Raw genomic sequence first — 11106 nt, 5'->3', positions numbered from 1 at the left:
GGGCATTTACATGTTTTGATATATTTCTATTGCATTATTTTTAAAGAAATAAATTCCAAAATTCCCTTTCTCTTCCACTTCCCTAAGTCTCTTTCTTTCTGATCTCTCACAGAAGAGATTAGTTTCACCACAACTCCAGAGAAAAGGTTACACTTAAATCACATTTGTATTAAATAAGTTATATATAAAAACTGCTTATAACGTTTACAACCTCAGTCTCTTTCCCCCTTAGCCTCTCTTGGAAACTCTGGATCCGGGTGTGAATTGAGTCGCACCCACTGTGGCTTCCAGGTTCTTCTTCTGGCTTCCAAGTGGTCCCCATCCTTCTGCCCACATCGCTCCCCAGGGGTACTTTCAAGGAACTCTGCAGATGGCGAGGGCGGCTTCACAAGGCAGTCCCCGGGCGTGGCGCACGCCCCTAGCGTAATGTATGAGAAATACTCATGTGGTATATACAAATATACACGACCGCGGCTAAGAAGGTCTCGGCGCCAGTCGGCAGGTCAGTGCGGCGCGTGTGCGCTCCAGAACCAGAGGTGGCGTCCTCCATCTCATCCCAGTCTCTTTAATACTCCCTGGCCTCTTGGAACTGCTTGATGTAGTCCTCATCCGAGGGGCTCTCTGTGCACTTCTGTCCGTTGTTGGGAGGCCGAGCCTCGTTATATCTGCTCCAGTCACCCTTGCAGATAATCCAGGGCAGGACGTCCACCTTGTAGTGGAGCTCCGCGGAGAACTCGGTGCTGATGAGGTTGGGCGTGCCCGCCCCCTTACCCCTGGTGATGAGCTGCATGTTGTCGCCGTAGCAGCAGTGCTGCGCCGCCAGCGTGGTGCTCTCCAGGGACAGCATGGAGCGGATGCAGTACCGGGCCGTGGGCTTGTAGATCTCCAGCTTCTCCTTAGGCCCACTGGCGTCCTTCCAACGGAAGTCCTTGCGCTTGATGCGGTCGAAGATGTCAGCCGTGCTGTAGGCTACTTCAGTGGGGTAGGAGCAGGGGCAGCTGGGCAGGTCATTCATCACCTTGTGCATGTACTTCTTTAAGAACTCGCTTTTGCAGCTCATCCAGCGCTCACAGCTGTCTGTGTCTGGAAAAGGCCAAAGAGAAACCCTCTTACCGCATTCAAGGGGCATGTTACACCAGGCTGCTCCTGAGGGCCCGCAGGAGGACACTGAAGTCAATAACTCGCTAAAGTCAACAACTCCTTTCCTAGAGCCAGAGACCCCTGCAGCCCCCTGGAACCATCAGAGGTGGACGGCGGTTCTCACTTCCCTTGAACTTGGGAACTTCGTTATTCACAAGACTTCCTCCAAATGCCCCACTTTATATTACAAAATTTTCAGACACACAGAAAAGTAGAGAATATTTTTATGCAATGACTACCCATATTTCATCACCTGGATTTAACTATCATTATATTTGCTTTATCTTTTTTAAAAATTGTGTGAAAATACATGTTACTCCTAAATTTTAGTAAGCATCTACAAAAAAGAGGATATTTTCCTAGATAATCATGACCCGATTATCACTCCTAACAAACTTAAGAATTCAGAATTATTTGAATCTCCTCTCTAAATAAGTGATGAGGCCAGGCGTGGTGGCACATGCCTGTAATCCCAGCACTTTGGGAGGCTGAGGCGGGCAGATCATCTTAAAACACTGAGGTCAGGAGTTTGAGACCAGCCTGGCCAACAAAGTGAAACCCCGTCTCTACTAAAATTACAAAATATTAGCCAGGCATTGTGGCACGTGCCTGTAATCCTGGCTACTCAGGAGGCTGAGGCAGGAGAATCGCTTGAACCTGGGAGGCAGAGGTTGCAGTGAGCTGAGATTGCGCCACTGCACTCCAGCCTGAGCAATAGAGCAAGACTCTGTCTCAATAAATAAATAAATAAATAATAAAAATAAAAAATAAAAATATAAAGAAATAAGTGATGATGTGATGGAAAAGGCCCCAAAGGAAGATTTGTAGGACTCAGTTTTGATTTTGCCACACACGGACTGGTTCCCCCAACCTCTTAACCTTAGGCATATAACTATCACGGTCTGCAAATTCACAGGGCAAGGTGCCTCAAAGAGGAAGGAGCCCGGGGCACTTGCTTTTAGGGATCTTAAGATTTGGGTCACAGGCCAGCGACCTGTAGGCCTGGGTCAAAATGTAGCCCCAGAGGGGTTGTGTTTGGTTCTTTCAGTATGAAAAATAATTGATTGGTTGCCAATATGTAAGAATTAGTTATTTCAATTATAAATGTGTATCTGTGGTTTTATCTGAAAAACCAAAAGATTGATCTATGCTGGTCCTGCATTCTCCCATGGGAACAAATGATCCTGTGAACAGGTAAATGGTGACCCCTCCGTGGACGGGGCCGAAGGTCCCCAGCTCAGCACAGCTCCTACTTGATCCTTTCATTTATGGGTGATCTCTCGGTCCCTCAGTCATCTGATTCCAGGACCTCAGGTTTAGTGTCCTAGTTTGGGTTACCCCAGACCCTGAGACAAAAAGATTCCAGTGAAAATGATTTTTTGGGGAAGTGATTTCAGGAAACAGAGGCAGGGGAGCAGGGGAATTAGACAGAGAAGAGAGAGCAGTGAATACAGGGTGTGGAGCAAACAAGTAACCACTGTAAGGAACTGGTTATTTCCACTGGGATCTGGGAAACCTCATACCTCAGCATTTTCCTATCTGAAACAATGTTAAACTTTACCCAAGTCCTGTGATCCTGGAAACAGTGAAGATTGGGAGCCCCCAGCCCTTCTGCCTTCTGGAAAACAGCTCACTGCAGAGAACTCCCTTTCCCCATAGGACTTAGAAAAGACTCACGGATGTCTGCTTTGTTCACCTGTGACAAGGCCAGAAGCACAAATTCCGTTTCTTTGCCTCAAAAACTGCTTGTCCTCACTGATTAATCAGGAGAAAATGCATCTTTTTTTTGGTGGGGTCGGGAGGGTTGTGGATGGAGTCTCACTCTTGTCCAGGTTAGAGTGCAGTGGCACGATCTCGGCTCACTGCAACCTCTGCTGCCCGGCTTCAAGCAATTCTCCTGCCTCAGCTACCTGAGTAGATGGGAATACAGGCACCTGACATTGTACCTGGCTAATTTTTGTATTTTTAGTAGAGATGGGGTTTCACCATGTTGGCCAGGTTGGTCTTGAACTCCTGATCTCATGATCCATCCGCCTCAGACTCCCAAAGTGCTGGGATTACAGGTGTGAGCCACTGCGCCTGGCTGACAAAATGCACCTTAACCAAACTTTGATGAAGCTTCTCTCCTTCACCCAGTTCCCAGGACTTTGGCCCACCCTCAGCCTAAACCAGCACAGTCTCTCCTGAAGGATCCCTTTTGGAAAGAGGCTGGCTTCAGGGTAGAGCATTCTCCAATCTACTATCTGATCACGCCACCTTTTCATCTCGCTTTCCCTTACTTACTTCTCTATAAAAGGAAACGCTCCTTGCCTAACCCTTGAGATGCTTGCAGATCTTCTGGTCACCTCGTTCATCCCACTGCAGTAATATGGAGATAACATCCCCCGCCTCCCTGCAATAATCCTTTGAATAAAGCCTCTCCTTACTGAGTCCAGATTTGTTTTTACTGATGGGGATCTGAGTTTTTATCCACCGGCTCCCATTCATCACCGACAGGGGACTGGTCCTGGACTTCCAGCTAGGAATGCCCTGTGCATTCACGCGCAGCTGGGCTCCGGACCAGAGAAAGACCTCAGGCAAAGGCACACAGGGGTTGTCAGTTAGAGGTGCGAGGACATGCTGTGGGTGGAGGGAATGCGGGCTGGTCACCGACAGCCCAGTGAGTGGGCGGGTCATCTGCCCCAGTGAGCTGCGGTGGGTAAGATGAGGCGTATCTAAGGAAGCCAACGGTGGTGGAATGTGGGGTGCGTTAAAGGAGGCAAAGGCAAAAAGCCCCAGGGGTGTCCAAAAATGCAAGGTCATTTCTAACAGGGGAAGTCAGGGTTGCTTCAAGGAGCATGTGACACCAGGTTGCTCCTAGGCCATGTCAGGGCTATGTGACAGCCACAAGTGTCCTGCTCAGAGCTCCGATAAGGGAACCTGCTGTGGGTGCTTTGCTGACTGGCAGCCTCCAGGTTGCACCTTTGGATCTATCGTGATTTGAACATCAAGGCCCTATCTGCCCTCTGGCTGCTCTCGGCCAATGACTCAGCATGGTAGGGGAACCGCCCGACAAGGGTCTCCTCCAACAGGCAACTTTGCTGGGATTCCCCATCAGCATGGCTGAGCCTGTCTTGCTTTCTTTTGTAGGAGTCAGGCCTGCACCTTGGTCCGAAAGCTCTCCCTGCCTCGTCCTGCTGCCTTGCTCTTTATCTTTTCTGGGCGTTTCCTCAAAAAATCTCTTGCATGTCTAATCCCATCATGGTGTCTGGGTCTTGGAGATGTCTAATGGACACAGACTGCAATAGCATAGATGGAGGAAGGGCAAGGGAAGGCTCTCCAGGTAAGCGTTCATTGTGCAGACTAAGCTTATGCAGGAAAAAATCTGTTGGGGATGTCTGGGGCTGAGGCATGACATGTTCAGTTTCATGGCAGCAGAAGGTATAGGAATATAAGATTGTTGGTGCCAGATCATGGCGGTCTTGTTCAGTTTAGGCTGGTTCAGAGGGTACTAGGGAGCCACGGAAAGTTTGTAAATGATAGTGAGCTATTAACTGAGCTGTGCAGTAAGAAAATGAATTCAGAGCCGATAATGACGGGGAGGGTCCAGGTGAAATACTCTGGGAGGAAACAGCAGCTGGGATCAGAAGAGGTCAGAGAGTTACAGCTGCCAGGCCTTGGTGGCTGGTGGACTTTGGAGTAAGGAGAGGAAGATGTCAGCAGTGACTCCAGCTCTGACCCAGGAGCCTGGGAGGCTGATGGCGTTGTGGGTGGAAATCACACGGTTAGGATGAGGGGCAGCTTGCAAGAGGGCTTTGGGCACTTGTCAGGGAAATGAGAAAGAGAAAAATGGGGCACGTCTTATGAACTCAGAAAGGCCTGGCGAAAGGCAAAGTGTGGGATCGCATGCTGAACAGCCCGGGATTGAATTGCAACTCAACTTTCAGGAGCTCTGCGACTTGAGGGAGGTATTTTACCTTGCTGTGCTTCAGTTTTCTCATCTCTAATTCGGGCGTAAAAATAGCACTTGTCTCAGAAAGTTGCAGAGAGGATTAAGTGGCAGGGAACCTAGAGGGTGCACCCAACAGTGTCTAGGTGCTGCCAGCTGGGATAGGCTCTGGCTGTGGCCTCCTCTCTGAGCAGTCATTGACAAAATGAAAGTTCAGTCCTTCCACTCTGCTTGTACCTTTGCAAGCAGTCCCTCACCAAAGGCTCCTCAGTTACCTAAGTTGAGTGCGCCATGCTCTTTCCTGCCTGGACCCTGACTGAGACACCATGTCTACTCAGCTCTGGTGTCCTTAGCCACATGCCAATGTGGCCTTGTGTATCTGGGCTGTGTTCTGCAAAACAGCTAGATGCTGCCTGCCTGTGGGGTGTGATATGAAGAGGCCTGAGAAACTTTCTGCCTCAGAAGAATGCCTTTAAGGTTCTACCACTTTATGTCAAAGTCTTGCCTTTAAAGTCGTTTCTATTTTTCAATCAAATGCATTGTATTTGCTGACGGTTCCTGTTAAATGCATTTGATCATATGTATGTGAAGGGATTGGAGGGGTGAGGTGAAGGCCCTCGTGACATTGAATTTCCAAACTGCATCCAGTTTGGCTCATAGACATTTCTGATTAGATTTGTTTTTAAAATAAATTTCTATCAAGCATTAAAAAGTTAAGATATAATCTGGCAAAATCAAGGTTTCAGGTCTCTCTTAGAAACCCAGAACACCTGGCAATACTGGGTGGGTCCTCATTCCATAGTGACCACATCATGGCCGACCCTTTGGATAAAGCTCTTCATTTTGTCACAGACTTTACCATTCTCTACTGCCCCCGACACTGTAGATCTCCTCTCCCCTCCCCTCCCCTCCCCTCTCCTCTCCTCTCCTCTCCTTTCCTTTCCTTCTGAGATGGAGTTTTGCTGTTGTTGCCTAGGCTGGAGTGCAGTGGCGCGATCTTGGCTCACTGCAACCTCTGCCTCCTGGATTCAATAATTCTCCTGCCTCAGCCTCTAGAGTAGCTGGGGTTACAGGCACCCGCCACCATGCCCAGCTAATTTTTGTCTTTTCAGTAGAGATAGGTTTTCACCACGTTGGCCAGGCTGGTCTCGAACGCCTGGCCTCAGGTGATCCACCTGCCTCAGCCTCCCAAAGTGCTGGGATTACAGGCGTGAGTCCTGTGCCCAGACTCATTTTCTTTTCGTCATAGTGCTAGAACCATTATTTTCCTCCAGACTTTCTTTTTGTCTTTCCTTTTATTCTAGATTTGTTCTACTTGGATGCTTACCTGACCCCATTACCTGACCCCAATAGGCATTTGAGGAACATTTTTTGTTCACCAAATCAGCTCCCAAATAGCTGGGCTATGAAAAAAAAGGACTCAGGACTGCCAAATTTTGGCTGAGGAGGCAGGGCAGATGTGAAGAGACTAAGTAAGAACTTTTGGGTGGCTAAAAGATATGGGGTAGAAGGAATTTTACCCTTCTACAATCCTTAAGTATATAGAGAAGCACATGAAGCTATTTTTAAAAAGTAAGCTTGCACCTTGCACCTGAAGAGTCACTTTCCATTTTGTTTGCTTCACATTTATTACATTTGCTCTAGCATTTTCTAGTGAACAAGTAGCAGAATGTACCAAAAGGTTTATGAAAAATTCTTGCAGGGGATGGAGGTGCAACATTTTGAGAAAATTCCCTCTTTCCCTCCCTCCCTCCCTCTGCTGGAGAACTGAGGGCACCATTTCTTGATTTTCTTGAGGACACCCAATGAAGGCTGAGTAAGAACAGATTCCATGTGACTTGAGCCCCTGCTATGGGCTTATTCTGTGCTAAGAGGAGAGATGGGCTGTGAAGACCGCATAGAGAGCAGAGTGAACCCAGAAGCGCTGGGTCCAGTGGAGGAGGCTCAGGACTGTTTTCTCTTGCTTGAAGTATATTCAGCAAGCAAGACACATGCTGGGAGCACTGGACCCCAGAAAAGGAAAATGAAACATTTACGTGGATCCAAGGATGGCACTGCAAAGGCAAAAGGAATCTCCGAGGCACTAAGTCAATATTTGGATTAAAAAAGAAAAACATCTTACCAACTTCAAACAGTTTGGTGGCATTAAACTCCTCGCTTCCCGCAAGCAGACTTACTTCAGTGGCAGCTGTCCTAAAAGTGTCTTCAATTCCTAAACACAGACAAGAGCTCATTTTTCCATCATTATATGGAAAGTTATCTCCCCCCCAACAATAACAAAATAAATACACCTGAACAAAGCCTTTTTTGTATTCATTACTACTCACGGGCAGAAACTTGCCAACAGAGGAAACAGTAAAAAGCAGGTAGTAGTGCAGAAACTGTATTAAAACCCAAGATACATTGGCAGCATGAAATCAGATCCAAATGTGCCTGAATGAGTCGTTAGGAACTCACTCACTGGGCCGGCAGATGGGGATTTGGGCAGTGGGGGACACATGCCAACATGGTGTCAGGGTGACGAACTAAACCAGAGGCAATAGAACGTAGTGGTTAATATCTTGTTCTTAATGACTGACTGTGAGAGTTGAAATCATTACTAGCCACGTGACCTTGGGGTAGCCAGTGAACTTTTGTGTGCCTCAGTTTTTACATCTGTACATGGGGAGAACAAATTGCCCTACCTCCTAGAGTTGAAATAATGAAATGAGTTGGTGTAAAGAAAGTACTTAGAGCAGTAAGTGGGAAGTGTTAGGTGATAGTTTTCCCTTGAATATCTGTCTTGCTCATTCTTTGTCTAGCTCACTGAGGATGCTACAATGCATAGCCAAGAAGAGTTAGCTCATATTCTAGGACATTGTTGATGATGCTTCGGAAAGAAAAAGCTGGGCTTCCCATAATTTGCTCTGAGGAACTGAACCCAGCTCTACTCAAACTTACTGGCTCACCCAAATGGCCACCCCTAACCAAGCTTCCTTTACAAGCAGGAATCCGATGCAAGCTAAAGCAATAAGAAGAGGAGGGAGTGAGGCGCTGCGGTAACATTTGCTAGTGAGCCTTGGCCTTCCCTGCTGGTTTCCCTGACTTGACTTCCTTTAAGGAGCTCTCTCTGATTTTATGTGAGGCACCTCAAACTTATTTGCAGGGCTGACCTACAGGACAAACTTTTACAGCGTAATAACTGCCAGGCCAGGGGGACTTTGCCCCATGAGTCTTTCCAGGAAAGCTGGGAATCAACGAATCAAATAAGGAAAGAGATCCTGAAAAAGGAAATCCTTCATGTTCCAAGGGAGCCCAGAAAAGCTGCAAGAGCCAGGAACTGAGAGGCAGAAAGGATGGAAGGAGGGTGAGGACAGACGAGAAGAAAAGGTGTGAAGAGGGCTCCTGGTCACACTGCTCTCCGCGGTGACAGAAAACAGGAAGGAAACATTTGTAAATGGAGGCAGAGGGGAGCCTTCCCCTGACAAGGCACCTAAACCTACCACTTTGAGTCTGGATGGGAGCTCTGGAAGAGAAAACAACAGGATGCCCCCAAACCTTGACTTCAAATGCTGTCTGTGTCCATTGACAGCATTGGCTGACTCCAGTACCCTTCTCTTGGTAAAGACCAAAGAGTTTAATGATTAAGAATATTAACTCTGTAATCAGACTGTCTGGATTCAAATTCCAGGTTGATCACTTGCTGTCTGTGTGACTCCAGGCAAGTTAATGCCTCAGTTTCTACAGCTGTCAAATGGATACAATTGTAACTACCTATTTCATAAAGTTATTGTGAAAACTAAACAAAATAATACCTATAAGGACTTTAGCCATTTGCTTGATACTTAAGTACTCAAAATATCTTCTTCATCATCTATTTTATTTTTTCTTCTTCACCTTTATTGTCATTTTCTTTTGCCTCATCTTTTTATCTTCATCATCTTCTTTTACTTCATATTCTTCTTCTCTTTTTCATTTCCTTCCTGTTTCCCTCTCCGTCCTCCTCATATTGTTATTATTTATTGCTTTTTTCTACACATCCAGATTCCACCCACCAGGCTTCCAGCTCAGCTCATCCTAATGAGCATGAGAAAGTCAGGAAAAGCACCGTAATGGTTGCTCCACTGTTTTGAAATCCATCTGCATGGCTGACATGGAGCCAGAACCGCCACTTCTTGCATTTCAGTCCCGTTTTCTACATGTCCCCTTTTGCTAACATACACATTCATTCCAATCTGATTCTTCCTCCCTCTCCTCAGAAACGCCTTTGTGCTTTCATTTGCCCTTTGTTCCAAATGTCTCTGGTTGGAGAACAGAGTGTCTAGAGGTAGAGAAAGGAAGTCTGGGGTGCGGGGATCAGATTTTCTGTCTCTGAAATTTTTTTCAGCCGAAGCCATTTGGAATGTGTGGTTTCTTGAAAGGCTCTAAGATATTATTTTAGGCTGGTATTCTACCTGGCAATGGGAAATACACAGTAAGACTATACACCAGGAGTTACTCAGCTTTTTTGTCAAGGGTCAGAGGGTAAATATTTTAGGTTTTGTGGGTCACATATGGTCTTGGTTGCAGCTTCCTCCTACTTTTCCTCCTCCTTCTGTCCTCCTTCTCCTCCTTTTTCTCCTCCTCCTTCTCCTTCTCTTCCTCCGTGCCCTTCTCCTTTTATTCTTCTTCCTCCTCCTTCTCTTTCTTATTCTCTCCACAACACTTTAAAAATGTACGGGACACACAAAAACAGTTCTTGAGCCAGACCTGGCCATAGTTGGACAACCACTGCTACAGTCAATCACAATTATTGTTGACTCTCAACATGACCTCTCACCAAGTGTGCAATTAGTTTAGTTTTTGAAGCACTGACAATGTAGTATAAAGTGATAGTTGACTACCAAGATGTCCCAGGTTGTACTCCTGGGAGCCTTTGGCAACTCTCTGGTATGGAGCTGTGTCTTTTTCCTGTAGATGGCTGTCAAGCCTCTCATCGTGGCTTCCTCATCAGACCATGAGTGTCTGCCTTCTGTTTCTCTTCAAGGCACAACAAATCCCACATCAAAAACCCAGTCTAACCAGAGTCCCTCCTCTAAATTAAATAAGTACAATGAGGCATTGTCTTTTAGGTCACGGCCACTGTAATTGTGCATAAGACTCAGAAAATCCATTCAGCTCATCAATTACCTCCTGACTCACTCTGGTCAGAAGTCTTATTAGAAAAGTGGTTACATCTTGGCTCACGCCTATAATCCCAGCACTTTGGGAGGCCGAGGCGGGCAGATCACAAGGTCAGGAATTTGAAACCAGCCTGGCCAACATGGTGAAACCGTTTCTCTACTTAAAAAAATACAAAAATTAGCTGGCCATGGTGGTGTATGCCTGTAATCCCAGCTACTCAGGAGGCTGAGGCAGGAGAATTGCTTGAACCCAGGAGGCGGAGGTTGCAGTGAGCCGAGATTGTGCCACTGCAGTCCAGCCTGGGTGACAGACAGAGACTCCATCTCAAAAACAAACAAACAAAAACAATAACAACAAAAGAAAAGTAGTTACATCTTTTAAAAAGACAATTTTACTAAGTTTTTAATAATAAATTAAAAAGCTTTCCCCTTGAACTTGGAGCTACACACTCAGGTAAACGCACCTGGACAGTTTGGACGGTCACAGGTCCTCGATTCGGTTGCAGTGCATGCGTAGCCACAAGACCGGGTCCGTTTCTGGTTGCCGTTCCCGCAGGTGACACTGCAGACAGACCAGAGACTCCAGTCACCCTCACCATCTGTGGAATCTGGAAGAGAGCCAGGGAGATGCTCATCAACTTTGGCCAGAGTCTCCCAATCTCCCCATCAAGCAGCCTGTCAATTATTCACTTCTATCATTCTTGCTGTGGGAGGGGGTTGCTGGAGAGGACTTTTAAGCTGGAGCTAAAAGGTTTATGGCTCCAGCACTCATTCAGGGGTCAGCTTTGTGACAGCAAGGAGGTTTTGGGCACTGTGGTGATCCGTACATCCCTAGAAGGTGCCCAGAAAATGCTTACTGAGAATGCATACATTTGCACAGCATGGGATAATATGCTA

The 11106-nt window shown here is 46.7% G+C and overlaps 1 protein-coding gene across 1 annotated transcript in view; it reads right to left on the bottom strand.

The window, feature by feature from the left end:
• Window positions 1-333: 333 nt before the first annotated feature.
• ISM1 (isthmin 1, angiogenesis inhibitor) overlaps window positions 334-11106 on the bottom strand; it is a 33353-nt gene continuing 22580 nt past the window's right edge. Inside the window, exons 4-6 of the mRNA XM_011948882.1 lie at window positions 10674-10817; window positions 7191-7280; window positions 334-1083 (exon numbers count right to left, since the gene is read on the bottom strand). Coding sequence (XP_011804272.1) covers window positions 566-1083; window positions 7191-7280; window positions 10674-10817 — 752 coding nt within the window. The 3' untranslated portion in view covers window positions 334-565. The remainder of the gene's footprint in view (window positions 1084-7190; window positions 7281-10673; window positions 10818-11106) is intronic.

The sequence above is a fragment of the Colobus angolensis genome, unplaced genomic scaffold, assembly GCF_000951035.1.
Source record: "Colobus angolensis palliatus isolate OR3802 unplaced genomic scaffold, Cang.pa_1.0 Scaffold285, whole genome shotgun sequence".
NCBI classification, from domain to species: Eukaryota; Metazoa; Chordata; class Mammalia; order Primates; family Cercopithecidae; genus Colobus; species Colobus angolensis.
This window is presented reverse-complemented; position numbering and strand designations above follow the sequence as displayed.